General features: G+C 36.7%; 1 protein-coding gene across 1 annotated transcript in view; it reads right to left on the bottom strand.

The window, feature by feature from the left end:
* Window positions 1-21,206, bottom strand: part of TRHDE (thyrotropin releasing hormone degrading enzyme) — a 430,192-nt gene that overhangs the window by 30,209 nt on the left and 378,777 nt on the right. The window contains exons 13-15 of the mRNA XM_059082402.2: window positions 11,802-11,949; window positions 9,841-9,938; window positions 9,267-9,374 (exon numbers count right to left, since the gene is read on the bottom strand). Coding sequence (XP_058938385.1) covers window positions 9,267-9,374; window positions 9,841-9,938; window positions 11,802-11,949 — 354 coding nt within the window. The remainder of the gene's footprint in view (window positions 1-9,266; window positions 9,375-9,840; window positions 9,939-11,801; window positions 11,950-21,206) is intronic.

Below are 21,206 nucleotides of genomic sequence, written 5' to 3'. Positions count from 1 at the left end.
TATTTAAGTTTAATCACTACTGCTCCCTGTGTTGCCCATGAAAATCTATATTTACTTAGTACTTGTACTGTGATAAAGTCAGGCAGTTAAAATAGAGCTATTCTATAACTAATCCATAGGCGTATCTTTTGACAGATAACACAAAAGTTCCATAGTGTTATGCCTGAAATTGGTATAATATTAGGCAAACAATACTAGCATGATAGGAAAATTACTTTGGGCAGAAATGGGGGGAAAACCAATGATACTGAAAAGAAAAAAAAGTTAAATTAAATCAAGTTATTTTCAAGAGCACACCTCTGTAAAAATTAAAATACCCTGCAAAAATACTATTGACTATTTGCCTCTATGCATGACCAATAATATAATATTTTTTAGTCAAATATCAGGAAAAGCCAAAAGAGTTGGGAAAAGGGAAATAAGTGTATGATTAGTTCTGCATTTGAAATTAGAATATAAAATCGTTAATGCATTTAGATTACAAACTAAATGTGACTGTAAAAAAGTGAATAGAATTATGCACTTATATTAGCTCTCAATGCAATGAAAATCCCTGCTACACTGAAAAGTAAATTAAAAACACATCCAAATTAGTTAGTCCTGCAAGTAGGTCATTCAGTCAAATATTTATCTGATGACGAACTGAACTGAGCTAGCATGTATTGAATTCTCCAAATGGCAAGGAAAAGTGGTAGTTTCCATGTGATTCCAGAGAAGCATAGGGAGAAGAGAGATTATAAAGTCCTCTTTATAGCGGAAAGGATTAATAATAAGTGAAAAATAGACAAAAATTGGCAGAAGAAATAAAACTTTTAGAATACACTGAAAATGTTCATATTCAGGGCCGCTATTCCATGTTGTGATAGCTCAGTTCTTAGCCTTGAACTCCCTTCTATTCTCTCCCTGGACAATCTCATCTACTTCTCATTTCTACCTACATCCTAGTGCAGGGGTCTTCAAAATGAGGTGTTTGTACCTCTGGGTGTAAAGTAAGACTTTTCAAGGAGTACCTAAGAATATGGGTAGCATTATGGCAATCCATTTCCACATTCTAAACTCTTATATAGATAGTTCTTTTTTCATAAAAACCCTTCCCCCAGTTTCTCTCACTTTCCAGGAGAGAGGCATATTTCTCATTCATTCATCTTACATGTTCGGAGGGTGCATTGTACTGCAGTATCAAATAAAGAGAAAATTCTAAATATTGGTGTTGATATCTAGAAAATGAGTTTGCAATTTTTTAAAATCTCTGCTTCCATAAAATTTGAAGGGACTGATCAAGCTGTCAGGTGATAATTAAATTTTGGTGATAGATTACTATGTGATTTTTGGCACAAAACTTGGAAACATTTTGAAGAATTGTGTCACATTCCTGTAACAAAACAACTTCCATTCCCATCTATTTTCATGTATAAGGTTTTTCAGCACTTTAACATAAAAATATGAAGAGAATTGATGGTGAAACTTTCTCATTCTGGCAGTGAGTAATATTTATCTGTGAGTATATAAACGAATTGGAAAAAAGGCCCATTTCAATTTTTACTTTTATATTTAACAATTTTTATTTTCATGTTTAGAAATTATTTACCAAAATTTGCAGTGTATATATGTGATCAAGTATATACAGTAAACAATTGTAATGAAAACCCAGTTTAGAGGAAAAAAAAGTAACAGGCTTTTATGATGACTTGAAAAAATGTGTGTGTCTATGTCTATGTGTGTTCTGTGTGTGTATTTTTTACTGCAGAGAAGTATGATAGGGTGATCCAAAAAAGATTTTCAAGCAAAAATATATTATTTTAGAACATAACTTGAGGGAGGAGAAAAGAATAATATGAAATTTGTGACTACTAAATAAGAACATAATAGTATTTTAAAATGTCTAATGATGGTTATAAAATAGCTATGATGGTTCAAATCCACTGTATACATTTAAAGGTCTTGAAAGAATTTCATTGAAAAAAATGTTTATTGACAATATGCTGGAATTTAAATCCTTGCAATTATTTACTTATTTGTTGGTTTGTTTAATAGATTTATTAATTTTATTTATTTATTTTTGGCTGTGTTGGGTCTTCGTTGCTGCGCACAGGCTTCCTCTAGTTGCGGCGAGTGGGGGACTACTCTTCGTTGTGGTGCACGGGCTTCTCATTGCGGTGGCTTCTCTTGTTGCGGAGCACCGGACTTAGGAGCGCGGGCTTCAGTAGTTGTGGCACGCGGGCTCAGTAGTTGTGGCTTGTGGGCTCTAGAGTGCAGGCTTAGTAGTTGTGGCTAGCACAAGGGCTTAGTTGCTCTGCGGCACGTGGGATCTTCCCAGACCAGGGCTCGGACCTGTGTCCCCTGCATTGGCAGGCGGATGCTTAGCCACTGCACCACCAGGGAAGCCCCAAATCAGTTCTTACAATTATTTAAATGTACGATAAAAGTTTTAAATTTAGACTGAAAAATATCATTTTAGGCAATTCATATGCATAAAAGTTTGAGCCCAAGGGATTATTCTAGTCAATTGTCATCAAATGCCTTCCTTTCTCTATTTTTTTTTTTAACTCCACATTTGTTTCTTTATTTATTCTTGGCTGTGTTGGGTCTTCGTTTCTGTGCGAGGTCTTTCTCTAGTTGTGGCAAGCGGGGGCCACTCTTCATTGCGGTGCGCGGGCATCTCATTATCGCGGCCTCTCTTGTTGCGGAGCACAGGCTCCAGACGCGCAGGCTCAGTAGCTGTGGCTCACGGGCCCAGTTGCTCCGCGGCATGAGGGACTTAGGAGTGCGGGCTTCAGTAGTTGTGGCACGCGGGCTCAGTAGTTGTGGCTTGTGGGCTCTAGAGTGCAGGCTTAGTAGTTGTGGCTAGCACACGGGCTTAGTTGCTCTGCGGCACGTGGGATCTTCCCAGACCAGGGCTCGAACCTGTGTCCTCTGCATTAGCAGGCAGATTCTCAACCACTGCGCCACCAGGGAAGCCCCCTTTCTCTTACTTTTTATATTAACTCCTGTCACTCTTCCTTCCTCAGTCATGTTCAAATATGTCCCCTTCACTTCGTTTCCAACACCAGCACTCAGGGCCGGAAGTCTTCCCTGATCTCTCTGATCTGGTCAAATTCCTACAGGACAGTCTATCAGAACACCACAGATCTCTTACTGGTTGCACTCACCTGAGTTTCATTTTTAGCTTTATGTGATTATTTTGAACAATTTCTGTCTCCCTCCTACACTTCCTCCTTGCCCCTGCATTCATCTTTAGGATGGGTAAGGGCACGGACCACATATTCTCAATGTGGTAGCAGAGGCTGGCATTGCTTGAATGAAGGAATGCTGCCTTCCAAGTGTCTAGCACAGTGCCTGATACATCGTAGCTGCTCAATACATACATATCGAATACATAAATAAATGAACATATATCCCCCTTTAACTATATAATGAAAAGAGAATCCAAAGTGGACACATTGTGAGGAAACTATGATTTATGTGCAAGCACAGTGAGTGTGAAATTTTGGACTCTGTTGGAGCTGATGGAAGCACTAGAGGTTTGTTCTCACTTTAGAAACAGGGTTGAAATTGGGAGCCATTAACAGACTTGTCTTAACCCAAAGCTGCCTAATGACAAACTAGGAGCAAACCTAATTCCTCAGCCCAGCTCACTGGAGGTTTAGGCAGCCCTGCCCTTTCCACTACTCCACATAGACTCCGTGCTGTGTTCGTTCGTCTGCAACAGGACTACGCTGGTATCTGACCACTAAAATGGCAGATCTGGCTGGTATAACTTTAGCCTATGAAAACTTACAGTAGGTCAATGTACAGTAAAAAGAATACAAAAAGGAGTGTAAAGAGCAGAGGTAATAGGACCACAATAACTTGGAAACATGGGCAATAAATTAGGATCTGTTTTCAGGGAAGAAAACATGAGGTTTCTGAACCGAACACATACAGACCATAACGGAAAGAGTCCTTTGTCCCTCCACCTTTACGTTCTCACATAAGTAAAGCAAATATTGATGGATAGAGAGCAGACACAAAGGAACGGAGCTTAACTGGAGCTCTTTACACTATGAGATTTAAAAAACACTATGGCTGGTGGAGGGACATGTACCGTAAATAGCAGCTGATTAAAGGGAGGGAAGAAAATGCAATATTTACCCAGAGGCCAAGACAGGCAGTATTTCTTAAAGCAGGGAGAAAAGGGCAAATGTCCCCCTGCTCCTAATTGACAGTCTCTATGGTAATGTTTTGTTTTTTATTTTATGTTACAGGTCACATTTTTATATCCTCAAAACGTATACAGAGTTAAGTCTAATATTGAAGGCATTCTATAAATGTCCTATTCTGTTCTATTCTACACTGTTCCTACTTTCCCCATCTAAAATTCATACCACTCATTACTTGGGGGGACGGTCAAAACAAGTATTCAATAGCAGGCAACTTCAACGATGATGAATGTTGTCTAATTTCCTATAAGGGTCAGATATTATATAGGCATTCTTTTACATAACTCTCACTACTTATTTGGTTGTTAGTAGTACTGCCACTTTTCAGATGATGAAACCAAGTGATTTTCCTAAGTTAATTTAGTTGAACAGCTGCAATTTGATCACAGTGTCTTTGACTCTGAAGACCAGAACCGTTCCTAATACCAACGGTTCCCAAAGTGTGGTCCCCAGATTAGCAGCATCAGCATCACCTGGAAACTTGTTATAAATACAAATTCTTGGGCCCCATTTCACCTACTGAATCAGAACTCTGGAGGTGGGGCTCAGCACAAACTGTTTCACAAGCCCCCCCCCCAGTGATTCTTGTGCACAATCAGGTTAGAGACCACAGGCTTATACAGTGTAGCATAAAACTTTTGCTTACACTCACTGCAGAGAGTACTTGAGTTCTCTTGGGTGTCTTTTTTGCTTTTCTTTTCTTTTTTGGATCATTTTGGAACAAACATCTATTACTGATGTATGGAAATTTGATACACCACCACAGAATTACCGGCAGTAGGGGTAGAAAGTAGACAGGCTAGGGACGGAAGCCCAGATCTGCCACCTATTGTTACATAATCTTGGCAAGTTGCATAACCTTTGTTAAGTTTTGGATTTCTCTTCCGTAAAAATGAAAATAAAAATGATGAGATCATGCACCAAAAGCACTTAGCCCAATCCTGAAATGTAATAAATACTCAATAAAATAGATATAGTTTTCATTATGATTATCATTGTTAAAGACAATAATATTGGTAACATTATAATTAATTGCATGAGTAGTGAAGCTTATTATTGCAGTATTATGTATGCTGCAAAGCTCCAGAGATTCTCCTCTACTTACAAATTTTATTATAAAATGGCCTTAATTTTTTCAATTTCAAAATGAGCTTCCAATTAATTTCAGTTCACTAAACATTTTTAATTTCCCACAATGTACAAGGTATTCTACTCTTTTAGGGTAGGGTATTGATACCAGTTATCAATTTATATGTTAGGGAATGGATATCACCATTGAATACTTTTTTAAAAATTAAACACTTTAAATCTTCACTGTGTCTTGGCTTAAAGCCTTATTGGAAGATTGGGACTGACATATACACACTACTATATACAGAATAGATAACTAATAAGGACCTACTATAGAGCACAGGGAACTCTTCTCAATACTCTGTAATGACCTATACGGGAAAAGAATCTAAAAAAGAGTGGATATAACTATATGTATAACTGATTCGCTTTGCTGTACATCTGAAATTAACACAAGACTGTAAATCAACTATACTCCAATAAAAATATAAAAAAAAGAAAAAAATGTATCATTATCACAAAATTAAGAGGCTGTGTCAATTGTGGACACATTTAATTTCATGTTAAATTTTTATTCAAAGAAAATCGCATATTGCTCTGTTGAGACCCCTGGACAGTTAACTGTACAATCTCAACAGTGTTTTAATACAGACAGTTTCAAATAATAATTCACTTGCAGTAAATATATATCCCCTCTATTTTACTCAGTGATACTCAGGCCAATTAGGTCTTGTTTATTTACACCAACCAGTGAAAGAAACCAATTTCTGTCCCTTTTATTACGCTTTTTATCCAGACAAAAAGGCTATCATCTTTTCTGTCTTTTTTTTTTTAGAGTGAAATTCTCAGTCCTTACTACCTCCTCTCGTAGCTGGTGTTTTCAAGATCTTTTTATCATTTGTATTGTTCTCTACCGAATGCTTGGTGATTTGTCTCTTTTCTGAAATGTGGCATTCTGCTGAACTTAGTCCCCAAACCACAGACAAACAAGATGGGAACAAAGCTCAATCTGTCTCAACACACTGTAGCATTTGAATATCTTAACAGGGCTCGGAATGTCGACTCATTCAATGTATCATCCACTGTAATTCTTGAAGTTTTCTCACTGTTGCTACCATCTCTAGCTTTTCATTGCACGTTTTGATTCCATTACCCTGCCCTGCACCAACTTTCCATTCCATTTTCCTGAATCCGACGCCACCTATTCGACCTATATCCCCAGTATATCAAGATCAGGCTGTATAGTAACACAGCACCCCAGAGGTTGCAATCCCTGCTACTTCCATGACTCCTTGTCCTTTAGATTTATTAGCATAAATACATAGCATCTCTCCGACCAAAATTTTTTAGTATACAACTACATTACCCTTGGAGGGTTTTTTTAGATGATTTTTAAGGTTCCAGTTAAACAAAACCAAGCAAACAAACAAAGCTTTCTGGTCTGTTACTTCAGGCACATTTAAAAAGAAACCTAGCCCTTCCCTTAATTGACTCAATTTAAGAAAGTTAAACTCAGCACCAAGAACAGGAGTACATTATTATTTTATTATTGAGTTGCCATCCCCAAAATATAGATTAAACCTCTGATCTTCACACACAGGTAGCTCAGTGAATATCATGTACCCTCCCTGCAGGAAGTCACTTGTGTATGCTGGGTTGTGTCATATGGTTGGTCAGTTGAGTAAACCTTAGTAAATACAGAGTTAGTTTCACTTAGCAGGTTTACTCGCCCCGTTACAAAAGAAAGCAAAGCAGGAGAATATACAAATGATGAAGGAAATAACAAAAGAACCTTAAAATATTAGGCCCCAATTTAATTATTTTACCACGAATAAATGGCAGGGTTATCAAAACTGAAATGAGCTGACACTTTCATTTATAAGAGAATTATGGAAGTGATGGATGGTTCAAACTCACAAATCAAAAATTGCTGCACTGCTTACACATCAATCCATGTGCCTTCCTTCTGTCTGAATCTGCATCCACCCGCCTCACATACTCATACACACCTACCTCTGCCTCACTCAGCCCTATCATCTGACAAAGTCCTACTCATCCTTCACGAGGAAGAATGCAGTGTCTCCAAGGCAGTAACCCCTCCCTGCTGTGCGTTCACACTCTGTCTTGCGCTTAGTTCTTGCTTCAAAGTACCACTGTTTGTTTATAGAACTGCATCTCCTATTCATTTTGAGCTCTGCCTCTTCTCTTTGATTTCTGGTTACCAGCTGCTATTGAGAATCACTCAATAAAATTTTGTTAAATGAATGAATTATTCTAAAAATAGATTTTTCCCAATAGCTATATTTTTAAATGTAGAAAGTGATGTCCAGTTTGAATACTGTCTAGAGAAATTGTGGTAATGCAACGATACAAGTTCAATTTTAATACAATGGCAAGAATATATGTGAGTATGGGTATATTCATGAAAGGGTTCAAAAACAGCTATCAGCTCTGAGAAAAGACATGCGTCTGTAGCCAAATAAAACAAAAAACAAAGGGGAGGAGAGTTGAGACCACAATCTTCAAATAGTATATATCACCTTTTTTTCCTCAAATGTATATATGATTATATATCTTAATCAAATTTTGGATGTATTGGTTTTGGATAAATGTCTAAGTTTTCATAGCCTAATTAATGTGGTAGAACTGAATGAGGTGCTAAAACATAGGAAAAAAGTTTTATAACATTTTAAGTCTAATATAATAATTTCCAGAAGACTTAGCAAAAAGGATAATCATTAGTCTAAGTTTAACAAATGAATTTGCTTTAGTTCTAAAGAAAAGTGATGAGGGATTTAATCACTGTCTTCAAGTATATGATGGTTCCATTGAGAGATAATAGTGATAAAATATTTTCCTTAGCTCAGTGTACGACTAAGACCGATTAACTTAAAGAGAAAACAGGAAAACTCTAGAGAAGGTGAGATGTTCTGACTAATTACTAAGTAATGCAGTGAAAGATTTCCCTCACAGACTTTTAAAGCAGGAGAGCTACCTTTTGACCTAGATTCAGGTACTAAATTTAAACTTAAACAACTCTCAGCAAGACAAATACCAATTTGTTCCATAAACAGATTACACTGTCTGTGGTTCTCAATGTTCTTCTACAACAAGCCTCTTTCTCTGCTGCTCATGGGGTCATCTCAGTCACACATATCAGGGACAAGCCCCCTGTAGCATGTAAAATAGAATCATCTGAACAAATTGTTCCCTAGCTCCTCATTCTTCTGATTGGACTTTCTTTAACATGGTGGCCAAAGACTGGAGAGGAGTGATTATAAATTGCCCAAAGCATAAAAAGAAATGTAATATAATGATCCTTGGAAATTCAAAGACACCTAAAAAGGTTTAGAAAACTACAGTAAGAAGATCACCGATCTTTGATTATTTTATACATTTAATATTCTTTTATTAACATTAACAACTGACATTTAGTATAATATTTAAATCAAAAATAATACTATTCAATATTTTTAACCTCACACTATGTATTAAAATACTGTACTGTGAAATTCCAAGATACAAGTTTAAGGTTTCTGTCAAGGCTCACTAAAAGAGTAAAGGTTTTTCATAACCTTTTTGTTTTTAGTTTTTAATGTTAACATTTGCTATGCTACTTCATTTATATCAAATGCTCACAGTTGCTTTATAAATAAATACCGCAACCTTTCTAAAGAACCTTAGAGTTTGACCTAAATTTAATTATTTTGTTCTCATGGGATAGCAAAGCTATCAAAATTTAAAATAAGGTGACACCCTATATTTGAAGAATAAGTCTGGGTTAAGAAAGGTAGTTTAAAACTACAGAAAACATTCCAAAGATAAGTGTATTGTGGCTTTCGTGCTGTTGCTTTGTAAGCTGTGAACTTGAAACAAAGTTTTGCAGTGTTTTTTTCTTTGAAGTTGTTTTTCTCCAGTTGATAAATGGAATGTGTGCACTGAGAATCTGAAAGCAGTATAAATCATATCAGAAATACAGGATTCGGTTCAACTTACCTGTTTCTGTTGCTGGAAATCCAATCTGAAATAAGCGTTGATGCCTGTTGGTGACAGTGCTTGTTGCCAAAACTACATGCTAGCATTATAACTTCTCTACGTAGCTCTCTGGGTATCATCAAAAGGAAAAGAAAAATTAACAAACGGTGTTAATATCTAGAGAGAAAAGGAAACTCGTTACACTACATTACAGTAGATAAGTAAATAATTAGCACAAAATTAATTTTCAGATATGGAAATTCCATTTTGCTGAGCAAGAGATAACTAAGCAGGGTAGAAGTTATACATAAAAAAGTCTTCTCTGGAAACAGTACTATAGTGAGGGGTATGGGTTCAGACCTCAACTTTACCAGTAGAGGCAGATCTTAAATTAAAACATGGCAAAGAAAAGCCTTTGTTCTCAGTACCAGGTGATAGAATCTGCGCTGCCCATCAGAAGTCCTCCCAAGAGAGGGAAATGAAAGATGCAGAATGAAAGTAAGATTGTCTCATGCTGCTAAAGTCACAGTGGTTTTAGTGGTGTGTTACTGTACAGTTCTGGGGAATAAAAGCAAATAAGAAAATAAAACCATACTCATGTTGGTAGGATGCTTGAACAAGAGATCCATTAAAATTGTTTTTTGGCCAACCAAGCTTGATGTACGTTGTTGCAACTTGCTTTAAAATATATTCCTAAATGGGGGGTAGGAGAAATAAAGATAATATCATTTTCAAATTGCTCCATGCTGACAATTAAAATTATACAGTAAAATTAAAATATTTTCTAAATGAACCAACTTTGAAATATCAGTAAAATTATGGGCATGGTAATGCTCTATTATAACTTTATTCAACTTGATATTTCAAATATAGAAAATTAGTGTAAAATACAGTTGCAATGATGGACGTCTACTCTTTACTTCCTACTGAACAATTAAGTAATTTGCACTATTAAATATTTGAGATGATAATTTTTGTAGCACAACAAGAAAAGTGAGACATATTGATAATGAATCCATCCATACATATATACAAATGTATGTAGATATAGTTTATGAAAATGAGCACCTAATATTTATGTGTTTTATGTCAATAGACCATATTTAATGCAAAACTGTTCTATAAGCCCAGTCAATGGCCTATCCTTTTTGAACCTGATGTACACAGAACACTCTTTAGTAAAATGATGTGGTATTTCAAAGTCAAAATCCATTCATCTAATGATATATTTAAATATCAGTAGCAAGGTAAGATATGCTCTCCTCACTTTAATGTGGTCCTTGGATTTTGTCAATGGAACGAAAGCACTGGAATTACAGTAAAAGCAATTCTTAACTTTTATTGAAAATGAGGTGTCTGACATGATATACTACTCTGAAGTACAAATATTTACAAAATGTATTTTACTTTACATAAGTTTAATATTGCAGTGTCTCTGTGTTAAGAAGAAAAGAGAAGAGTAGTAAGTCCTTCTCCAGCAGATAAAAATTATACCATAACTGTAATGATACATTTCCACGCATGTCTGTTTCAAGGGCTAAGACAAAACTAACAACAATGAACAGTCAAGCCAGGATTACTCCCATTTAAAAAAATATTAAAACAGAGGTGCTTTCATGTAGGTTTAGGATAAAATAGAAAGAAGCAACTCTTGTGGACATCACACAGTTTAGATGGCTCTAATAAATAGATTTCATGTCATAGCAATCTAGTCTTGCATTCCAAATGCATAGGTTAATTAGCAGAGCCAGTATGTCATAAATTAGGTATAAGACACAGGGCAGAGTCTTAAAATAACTAAAAGGAAATAAATAGTGCCCAAAGGTGACAGGAGTTACAGAGACATATTCTCATATGCAAAGCTTCACTGGTGATAAGAAATTTTGGAATCAAAAGCTCATTAGCAGTACTTAATCCTAACCTTATTCAAAATGATTATTACATTAGATTAGGTGGCGTCAGCAGTGCAATTCTGGTTTTCCAGTCCTCAAGCTTAGAAAATCTGGTCAGGTAACATTTTGGAATGTTTGTCATGTCTTCAGGTCTATTTGGATTATCTGTTGTTTGCGCTCCTATATCCCCTTGGACCCAATTATGAATGGGCTTTTGCCTCAATGTTGATCTTATCCTTGTTAATTAAGGAAGTGAACTGAATTTACTATGTCCTTTTGGTTAAAAATAATGACTAAGAATCTTTACCGAAACTGTCTATATTCTGTGAAGATCTTTGGATCCCTCTCCCCAGGTTAAGACCTTTGTGAACGCAGAGCCCTTTAACTCTAGGGAAGTAAGTTTGAACTTTAAGGATGTGCCATGTGTATTTGTTCTTAAATTCTGAGGCATTTAAGCTTAATTGACACTTTTAGGCTAGAACAAAAAGTAGCGTGTACTACATTTCTTCTTCAAGAGTTTGCCATTAGTGTTGCACAGAAGATCAGGACAAAAATAGCACAAATTGGAAGGAACTAAAATAACTCAGGATCAGTTGAATATAGTAGATAATGAGAAAACAGCTTATCTTCTGAAAATAAGAAAGAAGAAAATATATCTTTTTACATTGAAGACATTGTATTTCTCCATGCGGTCCAGTAATTTATCTAGAGGATAAAGAGCTCGGCTGGCGGCGTGCCAAGGAAGAAAATCCTTCTCCTCAGACAGGTATCTGATAATCTCCAGGGGAATATTCTGAGGCAAATAGCCAGCTCTGCACAGCCAAAAAAGTTAATGTTAATTATATGCAAAAAAGATATATGATGATGCAAAACTGAAGATTTTACTTATGCAAATAAAAGGCAGAAAGCAAGATTCATCACAGTATAAAGAAGCCATACTCAGTACTATAAAAATAAAATTACTCACTTTTTAAATATAGTCCTACTTAGGATGCCAATGTCCCTTAATACATACAGAGTTGGGGAGTTAAAAATTTGAATGAACACAAAAATATCAGAATGCAAGTTTTTAAAAAGGAAAGAATTGTGGAATTTGAATAAATCAACTCTAGGTATTCTCCTTCAGAGAAACATTTCAGCGGTCACAAGTAATTGAAAATAATTTATTACTGAAATGAAATTCTGGTTTCTCAATGCATTCTCTTTACTTTCATGTAGCTCTGTATAATGATATTTAATCCACGTTGTTTTCAAAAGGATAATCAAATTAAAATAGCAATTTACAGTTTTAACTGTATCTATGTTACATTACAATACAAGCATTTTTCAAAACTTCCTATTTAAAAAAATAAATGCTTTCCATAACACCTATGAAGATCAGAGTTAGAGTTTAAATCCAAATTACAAAAATGTTAAAGAAATAGACTCTTCCCATTTATTATTTTCAATAGATGCTGTGTCACTGTGGAGACCAATGTCAGATTCTTTGGAAAATATGAAACTGTAGCTTTTTAAATCTATCTGAACACATGCTGCCCACATTTAAAGAGGGTATATCCAAAAAGAAGTGATTACATATAACATCTACAGTAGATTGCATATAAAATCCTTGCAAATCAAAGCAATATAAATGACAATACCCTATGTATTTTGCTGAATTTTTTTTACATTAATAATCAACTGTTGTAAAGCAATTATACCCCAATAAAGATGTTAAAAAAATAATCAACTGAATGCAGACTTTTAACACAGGGGATAGGTAAATATGAAAGCAACCAAAGCCTGGTTATCTTCTTTACCTACATTTCACACCATTATTCTTTGTGGCATCACAAAATTAGATGGACCTTTTTATTTGTGTTTGGTAGAAGGTGGACAGGGAGAGAGCAAAGCCTTTTCTCATCTTCATTTCGAACAAGTTTGCCAGATTATTTAGTCTTTACTTGTATGATAAGCAAAAACTACTCTAAAGACAAATATTAACTTGCAGCTGTGTTTATAATGTTCATAATAAAAACCAATTCTGAAGATTATTGGATTTAATAAATGAACGAGCATCACTCCAATGATTTTGGTTCACTCCTGGTATAAGATCAACCACAGTTAATGTCTGACATAAATAAGAATGATGGAAATAACCCCAAATTTCTACATTTCCACAAAATTTCCTAGAGTTTGTATGATTTGGACTCCATCTAGATTTGTGCCACTTTTCTTGTACAGTTTCCATTTTATACATCCTTGCAGAAATAGCATGAAATTAGGCTAAGGCAGCAACAATTAAATAAGAAACTTCATATTTTTGCTAATGTAGCACCATAATAAAACAGTTAAATTTTGCTTACAAGGGTTTTAAAAGTAATGATTTGGTTTTTTTCCTTAAAAGTAACACAGCCTCCAGTATTTCAGATTTCATAATTTGTTTCCCCTGAACTTTTAAATCTAGATATTCATTAGCATGGTAATCATAAATTTGCCTCCCCTAAAATCATGTAATCCCCATGCCATGGATTATATAATTTTAGAGTTGAATAAGATTTATCTAGAAGCCATTATTCTTTTTTTGAGGAAACAAGAAAAATAAGGTATTAAAAAAAAAGAACCTTTAGTATGTAGCTAGTTTATTAGGGCCCTTCAAATAAGTTTGGAAAATCAAGAAAGGTGTTTGGGTCTATTTTCCCACAGGTTTAAACATACTACCTATGTCAGTTACAATTTATTACGTTTCATTTCTTCTCTATAAACGGATGGACATCTTTCAATGACTTATGTTTTGTGAGAAATATGACTACAAATTAAAAAATATTACAGGGCTTCCCTGGTGGCGCAGTGGTTGAGAGTCCGCCTGCCATTGCAGGGGACACAGGTTCGTGCCCCCGTCCGGGAAGATCCCACATGCCGCGGAGCGGCTGGGCCCATGAGCCATGGCCGCTGAGCCTGCGCGTCCGTAGCCTGTGCTCCGCAACGGGAGAGGCCACAACAGTGAGAGGCCCGCGTACCACAAAAAAAAAAAAAAAAAAAAAAAAAAAGAAAAGAAATAGATAAAAGATTGCCTATTGCACCTATACAGTTCTTCCTCCCATCGCTGCCCCCACAACACACATTTACGGGAGCTTGCAATGAAATATATTTTTAGGCATACAAGAGAATTTTTTTTTTTTTTTTTGCAGTACGCGGGCCTCTCACTGTTGTGGCCTCTCCCGTTGCAGAGCACAGGCTCCGGATGCGCAGGCTCAGCGGCCATGGCTCACGGGCCCAGCCTCTCCGCGGCATGTGGGATCTTCCCGGACCGGGGCACGAACCCGTGTCCCCTGCATCGGCAGGCGGATTCTCAACCACTGCGCCACCAGGGAAGCCCCACAAGAGAATATTTTTATAAGAAGGATATTAAAACCAGACTATATTAACTGATGTTAAAGTGCACTGATCTTAGCTGGCTTTGTTTTCACCTAAGATCCAAAACTACTTTTTAAAAGCTGCTCTGAATTCCTGTGAATATTAGCTCTTAAATCTACTATGATGGGTGGCTTGTACACAAATAACCTATTTTACCATGAATTTGCTTTAAAAGCCATTGGTTTCTGGGTGCCTGAAACTTAGGAAAAAATAAAAAGCACAATCTTCAGGCATTTCAGAGCATCATATTCCAGTTTTCATTAATTGAATATTCATTTAAAGCCAATAAATAGCCTACTACATTATTTCACCCTATGTGGAGCAGATACTATAACTGTTCCTTAGGGCATAGATTTTTAAAGCAATTACTGAAATGCTTAATTAAGAAGTTTACTATTTTATCTATTATTCTTTGTTATTCATTATTAAAAGACTTTAATGTGCTCTTTGTGGGAAGATCCTGTGGTGGAGATTGAAAATTCCACTAGTCCTTGGAGTACCATAGAATAAAGAGGAAACTACACAGGAGAGTTATCTGTGTCAACCATGGGTCCATTTGGTAATTTCCTAGAGAAAATAAAGATATGATTCAGGCACTGGCAACTGTTGCCTGCAGCAGAGATGAAAAGGAAGTTACAGTCGGCCCTCCACATCCACGGGTTCTGCATCAGTGGATTCAACCAACTGTAGATAAAAAATATTTGGGAAAAAAAAATGCCAAAATTACAGAAAGTTCCAAAAGGCAAAACTTGAATTTGCTGCATACTGACAAATACTTACATAATATTTACATTGTATTTGGTATTATAAGTATTAATCTAGAGATGATTTAAAGTATCCTTGATGATGTACACAGGTTATATGCAAATACTATGCCATTTTATATAAGGGACCTGAGCACTGGAGGATTTTCGTATTTGTGGGGGTTCCTGAAACCAATCCCTGAAGGATACCAAGGGACAGTTATACTTACTTGTAGCCCCACAAAATTAAGAACATGAAGTTGTACAGAAAGGAGTCTCATAGTCCCTTGTCCTCCTGTTGCTTTTCTTCCAGGAAGCCCTCTCCCAAAACTGACTTAGGCACCTATTTTCTGACCTCACATAACACCTTGATAACACCCCTATTCATAATAAATATCATGATATTAATCAGAATTTTATCATGATACTATCTTTCTCACTCACTGGACTTAGATCTGTAAGGAAATGAAGCATTCTTTTTACCCATCTTTTTATCCCCATAGCCTACTGCAGAATCTAGTTCAAAATAGACACTCAATATTGTAAGTTCAAGATGGCAGAGTAGAAGGACATGCGCTCACTCTCTCTTGCGAGAGCACCAGAATCATAACAAACTGCTGAATAAGCATCAACAGGATGATGGAACTCACCAAAAAAGATACCCTACAGGGCTTCCCTGGTGGTGCAGTGGTTGAAAATCTGCCCTTCAATGCAGGGACACAGATTCGAGCCCTGGTCTGGGAAGATCCCACATGCCGCGGAGTAACTAGGCCCATGAGCCACAACTACTGAGCCTGAGCGTCTGGAGCTCGTGCTCCACAACAAGAGAGGCCGCAACAGTGAGAGGCCCGCGCACCACGATGAAGAGTGGCCCCTGCTTGCTGCAACTAGAAAAAGCCCATGCACAGAAATGAAGACCCAACACAACCAAAAATAAATAAATAAATAAACTTTAAAAAAAGATACCCTACATTCAAAGACAAAGGAGAAGCCACAGTGAGATGGTAGGAGGGGCTCAATCACAATAAAATCAAACCCCATAACTGCTGGGTGGGTGACTCACAAACCGGAGAACAATTATACCATGGAAGTCCACCCACTGGAGTGAAGGTTCTGAGCCCCACGTCAGGCTTCCCAACCTGGGGGTCCGACAGGGGGAGGAGGAATTCCCAGAGAATCAGACTTTGAAGGCTAGCAGGATTTGATTGCAGGACTTCAACAGGTCTGGGGCAAACAGAGACTCCACTCTTGGAGTGTGCACATCAGGACCTGGGGGAAGGAGGAGTGACCCCATAGGAGACTGAACCAGACCTATTTGCTAGTGTTGGAGGGTCTCCTGCAGAGGTGGGAGGTGACTGTGGCTCACCACAGGGACAGTGACCCTGGCACCAGAATTTCTGGGAAGTACTCCTTGGTGTGAGCCCTCCCAGAGTGGGCCATTAGCCCACCAAAGGTCCTGTAGGTTCCAGTGCTGGGTCACCTCAAGCCAAATAATCAACAGGGAGGGAACTCAGCCCCAGCCATCAGCACACAAGCAGATTAAAGTTTTACTGAGCTCTGCCCACCAGAGCAACAGCCAGCTCCACCCATCACCAGTCTCTCCCATCAGGAAGCTTGCACAAGCCTGTTAGATAGCCTCATTCACCAGAGGGCAGACAGCAGAAGCAAGAAGAACTACAATACTGAAGCCTGCAGAAGGAAAACCACATTCACAGAAAGAGAGACAAAATGAAAAGGCAGAGGATTATGTACCAGATGAAGGAACAAGATAAAACCCCAGAAAAACAACTAAATGAAGTGGAGAGAGGCAACCTTCCAGAAAAAAATATTCAGAATAATGATGGTGAAGATGATCCAGGAGTTCAGAAAAAGAATGGAGGCAAAGATCGAGAAGATGCAAAAAATGTTTAACAAAGACCTAGAAGAATTAAAGAACAAACAAACAGAGATGAACAATACAATAACTGAAATGAAAAATACACTAAAAGGAATCAATAGCAGAATAACTTAGGCAGAAGAACGGATAAGTGACCTGGAAGACAGAATGGTGGAAATCACTGCTGCAGAAAAGTATAAAAAAAAAAAAGAATGAAAAGAAATGAAGACAACCTAAGAGACCTCTGGGACAACAGTAAATGCACCAACATTCCCATTATAGGGGTCCCAGAAGGAGAAGAGAGAGAGAAAGGACCTGAGAAAAATATTTGAAGAGATTATAGTCGAAAACTTCCCTAATATGGGAAAGGAAATAGCCACCGAGGTCCAGGAAGCACAGAGTCCCAGGCAGGAGAAACCCAAGAGAAACACACTGAGACACATGGTAATAAAACTGACAAAAATTAAAGACACAGAAAAATTATTAAAAGCAACAAGGGAATAACAACAAATAACATACAAGGGAACTCCCATAAGGTTAACAGCTGATTTCTCAGCAGAAACTCTAGCCCGAAGGGAGTGGCATGATATATTTAAAGTCATGAAAGGGAAGAACCTACAACCAAGATTACTCTACCTGGCAAGGATCTCATTCAGATTTGATGGAGAAATCAAAAGCTTTACAGACAAGCAAAAGCTAAGAGAATTCAGCACCACCAAACCGGCTCCACAAAAAATGCTAAGGGAACTTTTTAAGTGGGAAACACAAGAGAAGAATATGACCTACAAAAACAAACCCAAAACAATTAAGAAAATGGCAATAGGAATATACGTTTCGATAATTACCTTAAATGTGAATGGATTAAATGCTCCAAACAAAACACACAGGCTCGCTGAATGGATACCAAAACAAGACCCATGTATATGCTGTCTACAAGAGATCCACTTCAGACATAGGGACACATACAGACTGAAAGCGAGGGGATGGAAAAAGATATTCCATGCAAATGGAAATCAGAAGAAAGCTGGAGTAGCAATAGATAAAATAGACTTTAAAATAAAGAATGTTACAAGAGACAAGGAAGGACACTACATAATGATCAAGGGATCAGTCCAAGAAGAAAATATAACAATTATAAATATATATGCACCCAACACAGGAGCACCTTAACACATATGGCAAATGCTAACTGCTATAAAAGAGGAAATCGACAGTAACACAATAATAGTGGGGGACTTTAACACCTCACCTACAGCAATGGACAGATCATCCAGACAGAAAACTAATAAGAAAACATAAGCTTTAAATGACACAATAGAACAGATAGATTTAATTGATATTTATAGGACATTCCATCTGAAAACAGCAGATTACACTTTCTTCTCAAGTGCCGATGGAACATCCTCCAGGATAGATCACATTTTGGCTCACAAATCAAGCCTCGGTAAATTTAAGAAAATTGAAATCCTATCAGGCATCTTTTCCGACCACAACTCTATGAGGTTAGAAATCAATTACAGGGAAAAAGATGTAAAAACACAAACACATGGAGGCTAAACAGTACGTTACTAAAAAACCAAGAGATCACTGAACAAAACAGAGGAAATCAAAAAATACCTAGAGACAAATGACAATGGAAACACGACCTATCCAAAACCTATGGGATGCAGCAAAAGCAGTTCTAAGAGGGAAGTTTACAGTAATACAGTCCTACCTCAAGAAACAAGAAAAATCTCAAATAAACAATCTAACCTTACACCTAAAGGAACTAGAGAAAGAAGAACAAACAAAACCCAAAGTTAGTAGAAGGAAAGAAATCATAAAGATCAGAGCAGAAATAAATGAAATAGAAACAAAGAAAACAAGAGCAAGGATCAATAAAACTAAAAGCCGGTTATTTGAGAAGATAAACAAAAGTGATAAAACTTTAGCCAGACTCATCAAGAAAAAGGGGGAGAGGACTCAAATCAATAAAATTAGAAATGGAAAATGAGAAGTTACAACGGACATCGCAGAAACACAAAGCATCATTAGAGATTACTACATGCAACTCTATGCCAATAAAATGGACAACCTGGATGTAACAGACACATTCTTAGAAAGGTATAACCTTCCAAGACTGAACCAGGAAGAAATAGAAAATAAGAACAGGCCAATCATAAACACTGAAATTGAGACTGTGATTAAAAATCTTCCAACAAACAAAATCCAGGACCAGATGCCTTCACAGGTGAATTCTATCAAACATTTAGACAAGAGCTAACACCCATCCTTCTCAAACTCTTCCAAAATATAGCAGAGGGAGGAACACTCCCAAACTCATCCTACGAGGCCATCACCTTGATACCAAAACCAGACAAATATATTACAAAAAAAGAAACTTACAGAGCAATATCACCGTTGAATATAGATACAAAAATCCTCAACAAAATATTAGCAAACAGAATCCAACAGCACATTAAAAGGATTATACACCATGATCAAGTGGGATTTATCCCAGGGATGCAAGGACTCTTCAATATATGCAAATCAAACAATGTGATACACCATATTGACAACTTGAATAATAAAAACCATATGATCATCTCAATAGATGCAGAAAAAGCTTTTGACAAAATTCAACACCCATTTATGATAAAAACTCTCCTGAAAGTGGGCATAGAGTGAACCTACCTCAACATAATAAAGGCCATATATGACAAACCCACAGCAAACATCCTCCTCAATGGTGAAAAACTGAAAGCATTTCCTCTAAGATCAGGAACAAGACAAGGATGTCCACTCTCGCCACTATTATTCAACATAGTTTTGGAAGTCTTAGCCACAGCAATCAGAGAAGAAAAAGAAATAAAAGAACACAAACTGGAAAAAAAGTAAAACTCTCACTGTTTGCAGATGACATGATACTATATATATAGATAATCCTAAAGGTGCCACCAGAAAACTACTAGAGCTAATCAATGAATTTGGTAAAGTTGCAGGATACAAAAATAATGCACAGAAATCTCTTGCATTCTAATACACTAACAATGAAAGATAAATTAAGGAAACAATCCCATCCACCATTGTAACAAAAAGAATAAAATACCTAGGAATAAACCTACCTAAGGAGGTAAAAGACCTGTACTCAGAAAACTATAAAACACTGATGAAAGAAATCTAAGATGACGCGAACAGATGGAGAGATATATACCATGTTATCGGATTGGAAGAATCAATATTGTGAAAATGACTATTCTACCCAAAGCAATCTACAGATTCAATGCAATCCCTATCAAATTACCAGTGGCATTTTTTACAGAACTAGAATAAAAAATCTTAAAATTTGTATGGAGACACAAAAGACCCCGAATAAGCAAAGCAATCTTCAGGGAAAAAAAACAAGAGCTGGAGGAATCAGCCTCCCTGACTTCATACTCTACTACAAAGCTATCGTAATCAAGACAATATGGTACTGGCACAAAAACAGAAACATAGATCAATGGAACAGGATAGAAAGCCCAGAGATAAACCCATGCACCTATGGTCAACTAATCTATGAAAAAGGAGGCAAGGATATACAATGGAGAAAAGGCAGTATCTTCAATAAGTGTTGCTGGGAAAACTGGACAGCTACATGTAAAAGAATGAAATTAGAACACTCCCTAACACCATACACAAAAATAAACTCAAAGTGGATTAAAGATCTAAATGTAAGACCAGACACTATCAAACTCTTAGAGGAAAATATAGGAAGAACACTGTTTGACATAAATCATAGCAAGATCTTTTTTGAAACCACCTCCTAGAGTAATGGAAATAAAAACAAAAATAAACAAATGGGACCTAATGAAACTTAAAAGCTTTTGCACAGCAAAGGAAACTATAAACAAGATGAAAAGACAGCCCTCAGAATGGAAGAAAATATTTGCAAACAAATCAACAAAGGATTAATCTCCAAAATATATAACTAGCTTATGCAGCTCAATATCAAAAAAACAAACAACCCAATCCAAAAATGGGCAGAAGACCTAAATAGACATTTCTCCAAAGAAGACATACAGATGGCCAAGAG

This window comes from Kogia breviceps, chromosome 12, assembly GCF_026419965.1.
Source record: "Kogia breviceps isolate mKogBre1 chromosome 12, mKogBre1 haplotype 1, whole genome shotgun sequence".
Classification (NCBI taxonomy): domain Eukaryota; kingdom Metazoa; phylum Chordata; class Mammalia; order Artiodactyla; family Physeteridae; genus Kogia; species Kogia breviceps.
Note: the sequence above shows the minus strand (reverse complement) of the source record. Positions and strands in the feature narration are given on the sequence as shown.